This window comes from Lupinus angustifolius, unplaced genomic scaffold (assembly GCF_001865875.1).
Source record: "Lupinus angustifolius cultivar Tanjil unplaced genomic scaffold, LupAngTanjil_v1.0 Scaffold_9_110, whole genome shotgun sequence".
Taxonomy (NCBI): Eukaryota; Viridiplantae; Streptophyta; class Magnoliopsida; order Fabales; family Fabaceae; genus Lupinus; species Lupinus angustifolius.
The window spans coordinates 29,054-39,535 of NW_017718209.1; the positions used below are offsets into that span (position 1 = coordinate 29,054).

General features: G+C 35.8%; 1 protein-coding gene across 1 annotated transcript; it reads right to left on the reverse strand.

Moving 5' to 3' along the window:
• Positions 1-823: 823 nt before the first annotated feature.
• Positions 824-3,958, reverse strand: LOC109337655 (probable WRKY transcription factor 13). Its single transcript, XM_019574676.1, has 3 exons — positions 3,533-3,958; positions 2,822-3,055; positions 824-1,149 (listed from the first exon to the last, which is right to left on the reverse strand). The coding sequence occupies exons 1-3, from the start codon at positions 3,772-3,774 to the stop codon at positions 978-980; spliced, it is 648 nt and encodes a 215-aa protein (XP_019430221.1). The 5' UTR covers positions 3,775-3,958; the 3' UTR covers positions 824-977.
• Positions 3,959-10,482: the final 6,524 nt, after the last annotated feature.

The window sequence follows — 10,482 nt, forward strand, 5'->3', positions numbered from 1 at the left end:
TATTCTTCATATTCTCATCCTTATTTAAATGTGTTTTTGCTAACTCCGTTGCACTAAGTCTAAATGTGATGACTAAGGAAGCAAATGAAAGTGGAAATTGAGAACCAATGCATCTAATAGATTATGTATTTAATTTTTTAATGCCTTTTCTTATGAAATCCTTGACATTTGTCCTACCAAAACTCTTTCAACTGTGTGACAAATTCAGACTTGCTAATGAAAATGTTACCCAAAAGAGGAGATTTGACTATTATATTTGTCCGCGAGTTGATTTTTAGAGAGCAATAGAAGAAATAAAAAAACTCGTGAATCATTAAATATTCACTTATAAAATAACTTTCAAGACTTTTTTATCCATTCATTCCTCACTTTAATTCAATTCTACCTTGAAGTGTGAAAGTTTAAATAACCCTAAAGTTTTGTATCACATGTGTGTGACACATTACTAGGTGACCTGATCATCAGATTCAAATCCTTTTGGGCACTACAACAGGTCGAAGTAACAGTTTGAGCACAAGCAATCACGTGAAACTAATAATGGTACTAGGATACAATATTGATCATTTTTTATTGTGTGAAAGCACCTTAAAAACTCTGATAAATATGACAAATGTAACTCAACAGGAGGCAATGTACAAATGTTAATGGTTTGTTATTGAGTTTACAACTTTATGTAAAACATAACCAAAACTATCATAGACGATACACTACATATTGTTCAGCTGGATACATGCATTATGCATGGTGCATAATTAGAAAACTCAGCCATGATACTCTTATTGTATGATTTTTAAAGGGGTTAAAATGTGAGGAGTGTATGAAAAAAGGTGAAAATTGACAATGAATCAAAGCATGCATAATACCTTAGATAAACTTTCAATTTTTAATCCTTATTTCTTTTACATGATCACTGCAAAACACACACCTTTAGGATAGACATATATATATGTAAGTATTAGATTTGTGTATATAATTAACTACCAAAAGAAATTGGTAAGTTGAGATGGAGATTGTGAGTCTTCAAGTTCATTTGATGGAGAGTGTGCATGTCTCCCTTCATATGTGGTTATCACCATCCTTGGATCTTCAGCTAAGCGCTCCACGCGTTTCTTTACTCGACAATTATCTTGGGTGCAACGGTAGTAGCTTCTACAAGTAATAATGTATATCCATAAAACATGATTAGGGAACTAAAGTGGGTCTTGATGTAAATGAACTTACTAAGAAATGCAAAATAACTTAATGGAGCTTATAATTCAGCCACTCAATTATTAAGACATAAATTACTTTAATAGCTTATGTTAATTTTTAATAAAAAAATAATTTCGAACCAAACAAGAGCTGATTTCTTTATGAAATAAACTCATAAAACCATCTTAACATTGCGTTAATAGCCTTCAGGTTATGTTAAGTTAATGGTGACTACACTTCTTCTTAGGGGTATTATGGGCACATTCTCATATTTTTTTTATCAGTAAATATTAATATATTAGTATTTTGTTGTAGATGATACTGGAACCTACAAATATATTCATTTCATTTCTTATATCTCTAACCATCATACAACTTTATGACTCTGTCACGTTCCCATGTTGGCAGCCTAGTGCATTGAAGAACTCATTCCCCTTGTAACATGGGTGTTGGCCGAAGGTTCAAATTAAGATCAAAGCTTTGAGCATAGGGTGGACATCTGCTGTCCCAAAACAGTGTGTCACTGCTTATGATTGGTCAGAAAAATAATTAATTATTAAAATTTTAATTTAAATATATTTTTCAATCAATCACAAACAGTGGCACATGGAGTGGCACACTTTGTGGTACAGTAGATATGCTCCCTTGAACATAGCCCCTAATCATTAGGCCAATCTCTTATCACTATGAGTGGTGATAACTGATTGGGAATCTGAATCAATGCCTGAAAGACATTATTTATTAATAGAAAGAAAAGAGGAACCTTGTACAGAAACGTAGTGTTTTCATATTTTGAGAACTATATTTAGTTTTTTAAGACAGATTTTCGTTTAAATAACATCCTTAGGAATTTGTTAACACAACTCTAACTAGAATTTTCTAAACTCTAATAACAGAAAATACATGGTTCATATTATAAGATATTCCTAATTAAATTGCACATATCAATATAAGTAATTACTTTTCTTAATTTCTAAAAATATTATAAGACAAAAATCTTATGCTTATTTAATACTCACCCTTAGTTGATAGTTTTAATAACATTATCTTGTCGTTTGTTTTATATAGATGACTCTATCTAGTAGGATAAATGTTTGATTGATGTTGTAGTTAATAGTTTTAATGGAAAAATGATTTTTCAAACTTTTAAATGAGAAAAATAATAATAAATCTTAATAGATAACATAAAATGTACAGAAGCAATGTATGACATATATGCCTAATGAATGAATAACAAGTCTCATTTCTTGTACTTTTACACACTTAAAAACATCCAAGAGGCCTAATTTGTATAGTTCTTTAGTTTAACATAGGCAAAATTTCATCCTCCCTCAACAAAAACTCTTTTGCATATTCCCAGAAGACAACATAAAAGTTAACATCTTTAATGATTGTAGTCACTCCCCTAGTACACACCAAAATTTAAATCCGTCCCAAAACCAATAGTGAGCCAAATATATAATTCCAATAAAAATATAACACAATCATGAGAGAGAGATAGAGAGACACAGATCAAACTAATGGAATGTACACAAATATTCTTTCAACTTTTGTTGATCAGTGCAATCACGATTAAAAGACAAATTATAAAAAAGGAGAAAATTTTGAATCGTGTAATAATAGATAATACCTTGGGTGTTGTGTGTTCTTTACCACTTTCTGTCCGTACTTCCTCCACTTGTATCCATCATCCAACACATCCACTTCGCTCAAAGTCTTGAAGCAAAACCTGGGTTCCCTCACTTTCCTCCTATTCTTCATTTTCTTCATCTTAATGGCTGAAACCCCTAGATGTTGATGATGATGATGTTCATCCCCTCCACTACTCTTACCCATCATGCAATCTGCTACTTCTCCCCATGCCCTAAATCCAAGAATACCACAATAATCGGTTTATACCTTACATTAGGGAAAAGAATAATTGAATAAACACTGTACATGCTATTTCTCCCCATGTCGTACAATATTTTTTGAATAAACACTGTATAATAAATGCATACTAGTGTTAGTTTTTCTATTTATGTTTGCATTAAACGAATCAAAGGGACAAAGAATAATTTTGATAGATCGTGTCAGCAAGAACACCCCATTTTACTATAAACAAGATTTTAAAATTGTGGTAAGAAGAGTTGCTTATATATTGTATGAAATATATGTTAAAAAGGCTAACATGTTTGGGGAAAATATCTGTTAGCCCACTTTATATACAACAATTACGCCATTTTTATTGATTGTGATATAAAGAATGAGACAATAAAAGTAGCATATGATTGTAAATTTGTGATATATGGAAAGAGAGAACAGATTCTAGGGATTGAAGATTAAAGTGAAGTTGTCTCACCAGGAATTTACATGACTCGATCTGTTCAAGGAAAGGAGTTGGCCTTCTCCTCCTAAACTAGAAATAAGATCTGGTCGTGGTTTTCCTAAGGAGTTTCCTGCAAAATTTTCACTAGAAGCTATTGCACTGAAAGCTCTCAAAGGAGGAAGGGTAAGGTTTGGTGGGAAAGGAAAGAACCCCATCTGTGTAGGGATCTGATCTTGCTCTTCAAAAAAGCTGTGGTTAAGAGATGTTGTGGACATCACTTCCTGATTTTATCTTTCTCCTTTCTCTTCTCTCTACCACTCTTGTATATCCAATCTCAATTTGTAGAAATATATTTCCTTCACTAAAGTAGAAGAAAGTTGAGAAAATCAGATAAGAAAGAAGACAAGTGGTTGGTTCCTTTAACATATAAATACATGAGTTTTCTAGGGCAAGAGGGCACAGGAGTAAATTATAGAGGTGTAACTCTATCTCTGGCAACGATGTTATACCAGAAAAGTAGATCTTATATTCTTATTATAACGTCGTCCAAGCAACTTTACTTTTTTCTTTGGGACCCTTTCTTCATAGGATGTTAATTTCTAAAAATATACTATTTTAACATTTGCTAGTTTATCTGGTTGTTAAGGTTGGACTCTTTTCCTATAGAAGTGATTTGAATCTCGCCTCTAATGTGAAAGCATCATTAGTGGTATCTTATATGTATATTGCAATTTTGTTGAATATACCTCATATTTTTCATATTGATTGTGAAGCACAAGTGCTTATTTATAGAAGCTATAGTGCCAAGTTAATTACTTTAGGCCTAAACTAACTAACTATTTGATGTGAAACAAATCAAAACAAACTTTTAACTACCCCAACCAATTTAGGGATGAACCCTTTCTAGAATATACAAACGTAGCCCATGGAAAACATGTGAGAAAAATAAAAGCCCACGTGACTGATTTCTGATTGAGTCACAAGGCCCATGCTTGATGCGCCAAGTTGTTTCTGATGCGCCACGCCTGCACCATGTCTCATACCAAGTGCGTCAGCCTTGGCCGAGATTTGTTGAGTTTGATGCACCATGCTTGTGCCAAGCCTGACGCGTGATGCGCCAACCCTGACCGAGGCGCCTTATGCCTGATGCATTATACATGCGCCATCTCCCATGTCTGAGGCATCACATCTGACCGAGGCACTTTGTATCTGGTTCAACAATTCTGACCGAGGCGTAGTGTCTGGTGCGTCAAGTATGGGCGAAGCGCATTGTGCTTGGTGCACCAAGCCTGACCGAGGCGTAGTACCTGGTGCACCAATTCTGACTGAAGCACATTGTGCTTGATGTGGTGCGTCCTGGGCCATTCTGACCGTATGATTTTGGTTAGTGACCTTTGCCAGGCTTTGATGCATATCTTTGGTAGTTGTTGAATTATTATGAGGTTGCTTCATTAGCAAGGTAGAAGGAGACTCCAATACCCCCCCCCACAAGTTGGTGCATATATGTTGATTAGTAGATGAAAGAGCTTGGATTGTAGGTGTTCTCGAACCACGTAGCAATCAATGTCAATATGTTTAGTTCTCTCATGAAAAACAATATTGGCAGCAATATATCTAGCAGAGTTATTGTCACAATATAAAAGTGCAGAAGTGATAAAGGGTACCTAGAAGTTTGTTATGAGGTAAATAAGCCATTGAATTTCGCAAGCTGTGGAAGCTAATGCTCTATACTCTGCTTCATAGGAGGATATGGTCACCATGGTTTACTTCTTAGATTTCCAAGAAACTAAGGAGTTTCCGAGGAAAACACAACAACCAGTTATGGATTTTCGTGAATTAGTGCAGGCAGCCCAGTCTGAGTCATTGAATGCTTTGAGTTGAATTGTTGATGTTGCAGGGTAAAACAGTCCTTGCCCTGGGCTGCTTTTGATGTATCTGAGGACCCGAGATAAGGCTTGATGATGCATAGTTGTATGTTGTGCCATGAATTGGCTTAGTTATTGGACAACATAGTTTATGTTTGGTCTGGTATTTGTGAGGTATAGGAGTCTTCCAACCAGCCTTCTGCATGCAGATGGATCTGGATGAGGAGAGGAGCTATCTTGGTGTAGCTTTGTGGTTTTGACAATAGGTGTTGGTGCAGGCTTTGATTCTAAGAATCTAGTATCTGCAAGAATATCAAGACTATATTTTCTTTAACATATAGAGATTCTTGATTGTGTCTTGACAATTTCTAGGCTCAAGAAATATTTGATAGGGCCAACGTCTTTTATTTGGAATTGCTTATGCATGTGTTGCTTTACCAAGTTAATCTCTGTTAAGCTATTTCCAACCAATACTAAGTCATCAACATATATGATTAAGGCTGTGAAATAATTGTCTAAGGCCTTAGTAAAGAGGGAGTGCTCATGGTGAGATTGAGTATAACCAAGAAAAATTAAGTTGTTGGTTAGTTTGGTAAACCACTGCCTTCCAGCTTGTTTGAGACCATACAGTGATTTATGTAACTTACATACTTGATTAGGTTTGCTACAACTAACACCTTGAGGGATAGTCATGTAGACTTCCTCACTTAATTCTCCATGTAAGAAGGGATTGTTTACATCTAGTTGGTGCACAAGCCAATTTTGTGTAGCAGATATGGCCAATAGGAGTCTCACAGTTGTAAGCTTGACAACTAGAGCAAAAGTGTCAAAACAGACGAGGCCTTCTATTTGGTTAAACCATTTGGCAACTAACTTGGCTTTGTATCTATCAATAGAGCCATCTGACTTATATTTGATCTTATATAACCACTTGGATCCTATAGCAGTTTTGTTAGGAGGAAGGTCAACAAGGCTCCAAGTTTTATTGAGTTCTAAGGCATTCAACTCATTTTGCATAGCTTTTATCCAATGATGGTGCTTAACAACTTGAGAATAATGATTATGTTCAATGTGAGTATGGACATAAAGGATGTAACTTAGGATCCTAGGGGATATGATATGATAAGACAAAACAATGGACAAAGGGTGATTAACCTTATTGATACAGTTGGTGTGGGTTAAACTAGGTGATAACATATTGCAGTGGAAGTCTTGTAAATAGGTGGGTGGTTGTCTCTGTCTTTGAGATCTCCTAAGGTCATTTGTATTGTTCTCATTGTTGTTGGTACGGTCAGGTTGAGTATCCAGGTTTAGTTGTTCATTGATGTGACTCTGGTGTTGATCGATAGGTTGATTGGGAGGTAGGCTAAAATATCTAAAGGGATCTTCTTCTAAGGCCTCATTAGTAGTGTTATCCTGTTGTTTGGTGAGGTAGGGAAAAATGTGTTCATAAAAGATCACATTTCTAGAGATAAAAATCTCTCTTCTATGTATGTCAAAAAGTATGTAACCTTTGGTTTTCTCTTTGAATCTAAGACATAGGCATTTTCTTGCTCTGGGATCTGGTTTATCCCTATGTTGAGTTAGAGTAGAAGCAAAGCATAGAGAGCCAAAAAATATCAGGTGAGCCAGGTTAGGTAACTTGTCGTGCAAGAGTTCATAGTGTGATTTACCCTGAAGGTTTGGTGTAGGCAATCTATTTATGAGATAAGCAGCATATTGTGTTGCATACGACCAAAAGTTTTTAGGAAGATTGGATTGAAAGAGTAGGTTCCTAGTCACATTGAGAAGATGTCTATACTTTCTTTTAACAACAAAATTTTGTTGTGGTGTCTCTACACAAGAAGTTTGGTGGAGGACCCATATTCATAAATAAGCCAAAGGTATGGAATTCTACACCATTGTTAGTCCTAATGATCTTGATGATTTTGTGGAACTGAGTGTAGATCATTTGGACAAAGTTGTGCATTAAGGTTCTAGTTTGTGCTTTGGATTTCATAAGGAATAACCAGGTATACCTAGTATGGTCATCTGTAACAGTAAGGAAGTATCTATGACCATGAATAGAGGTACTAGCTATAGGTCCCCAAATATTCATGTGAATAATGTCAAAGGCATGCATGCTTCTATTCATATTGGTAGGAAAAGAAAGTTTAGCATGTTTACCCAAGTGGCAGAATTCACAAACATAAGTATCATCATATTTGACATATTCAAATAACTTGCATACAAAGCAATGTTATTAAAACCGGACCGGTCATCAAACCGGTGAGGGTACTGGTTTAGTGGTTTAGTGATTCAACCAGTGGTTCAATAATTAAACCACATGGGATTAAACCGGTTAAACCAGACATACATGCTTATATATATATATATGTGTGTGTAAACCTGTAACAAAAATTATCTAATATGTAGATACTCAAATTTATAATCCATATTTATAGTCAAAGTAAGAATTCTCATAAACAAACAACTTTAATAAATCCAAAGTCTAAATTACAAATACAAATAGTAATCCACAAGTACTTGTCTTACTTAACAAACTCGAAACATATGACGCAAGTTCATAACTCAGTCTACAAAACATATTATATATTTAAAACTTTAACACCAAAGAGTCAAAGTTGTTTCATATTGAGGTTCCATTTCTTCACCATCTAAGTCCAAAGCTTGACAAACGTTGTCTTCAAATTGAGGTTTCTAATTGAGGTTCGTGTGAATGAAGAAAAGGGGTTTCTAATTCTATGTGACATGTGCCTATGTGGGGTTCTTTAAAATTACATGTATGAACCGGCCGGTTCAATCAAATTCCGGCCGGTTCACCGGTTTTGACACGGTTCACCGGTTTTGACACGGTTCACCGGTTTTTCTCCGGTTTACACCGGTTTTGATGCTTAGCCGGTACAACACTTGTTTTGTGCCGGTTATGGGACCGGTTGGCCGGTTCTCCGGTCGAACTGGCCAGTCCGAACCGGTTTTAATAACATTGGTTCAAAGTATTTTTAGAAGGATGACCTAATCTAAAATGTCATAAGTCAAAGCAAGAAACAATATTTAATGCCTTTACATTGTGAACAAGATTTTGATTATTAAAGAGCCTTCTCATCATGTATAAGCCATTTATGATCTCAGTATGTCCAATCATCCTCAAGGTAGTCATATCCTGGATGGTACAATTGGAATCATAAAAGGTTAGCTTGCAATGTAAAGTACTAGTGAGTTTGTGTACAGAAATAAGGTTGTATTTGAAATCAGGCACATACAACACATCATGCAAAGCTAGAGTATTAGAAAATAGTATTGTTCCTGAGATGTTATGTTGGGAATAAGGAACAATCAAATAGTAAAGAGTACAGAGACAAGAGAATAACACAAGAGATTTGGTAACGAGGTTCAATCAATTGTGTTTACATCCCCGGGAGCGTTGAGCGGCTACCACTATATATTATTAGAGAATTATGATTAGTGTTTAACTATTCTTCTTCTTGTTAGATTAGGTTTACATAACATAAAAATATAGCCCTCTACCCCAACCCCTTTACATAAGCCTAAGCTCATAACTTGTATTGCTATTATATAGAGATATGAGTCATTACACAACATGTTAGCCAACATTATTGCACCATTAGGTAGATTTATGGTGATGGGCCTTATATGTTTAAAGGCTGAAAATTGTGACAGTTGTGGGCATACATGGTTAGTAGCCTATGTGTCTAGTATCCAACAAGAATCCATACGTGAGGTATCCTAATGTTCCTGATCTTTATTGTTTTGTGAGTTGTTCCTTAGCATGACACTCAGCTAGTTCACATTATGGCTAGGGCCAATGCTTTTGAGAAGAGATGTAAGTTGAGCGAATTGCTCAAGGCCAAAGTTGAAGGTGGTGTCTTTTGGTTCATTGATTGGTGTTTGTTCCTTCCCATCTTTTTCTGATGGTCTATCATATGTTGTGTTTATGTTCACTGCACTTGTCTCTTGCCTTGTCCTACCTTGATTAGTGTTAGGAGGGAATCCATATTTGAAGTAGAAAGTATCTATTGTGTGTCTATCCCTTCCACGGTATGTACAAACCTTTGTTACATTGCTTCTTTGGCTGCTATAGCCTCTACCTCTTCCTTGTGTGTAGCTTCCTCTTGGCTGTGTGAATTTAGGTTTCCATTGTTGTGTAGTGTTTGTCTTGGTTGGTGCAGGTTTGTCATTAGAGTAGTTGAAAATTACCTTTGACACAAACAAGCTTGCACCATTGACTTGTCTTTCTTGCTGTAAGACCAAAGAGAATGCTTTGTTTATTTGAGGTAGAGGATCCATGAGGAGAATTTGTGCTCTTGTTCTACTGAATTCATCATTTAATCCCTTGAGGAAGCAAATAACATGCTCTGCTTCACGCTGATCCTTGATAACCTTTATTGATCCACAATTGCACTTGTTTTCATAAATACATGATGGTAGTGGTCTCAAAGACTCAAGTTCCTCCCAAAGGGTCTTGAGGTATGTGTGAAATTCTGATAGGTTTCTTTCTCCTTGTCTTATTGAGTGTATTTCTTGCAAAACATCTGACATTCTGGAATGGTCCCCTTCTGAAAATCTTTCTCTCAAATCTGCCCATAATTCATGTGCATTGTCAATATAGATGGTGCTCTGTGCTATTGAGGGTGTGAAGCATCTTGTAATCCAAGATATTATCATTGTGTTACACCTTTCCCATATGTCATACTCAGAGCTTGAATGAGGAGGTGGTTTTATTGTTCCATCAACAAATTTGAATTTGTTTTTGGATAGCAATGCTCTCTTCATAGCTCTCATTTGGGAGTCATAATTGATGGTTTGTAGGGGTGGTGTCACAAGAACATCCCCTGGACTATCTCTTGGATGAAGATAGTATGGGTTATGGATATCATAGTTGCCTTGAGATGGCAGCATACTACTTTGATCTTCTGTTGCTGGAAAACTCGCCATGATTCTTGACTTCTAAATTGTGGTTCCTTGAATGCCTTTTTTCTTGACCATAAATCTTGGTCAGAGGCTCCTTCTTGCTATCTTCGTGGATGATCTTGAGGTTTCTGCAACTTGGGTAAACAGAGCCTTCAGTATGAAGGCTCTGATACCATATTGCGATTT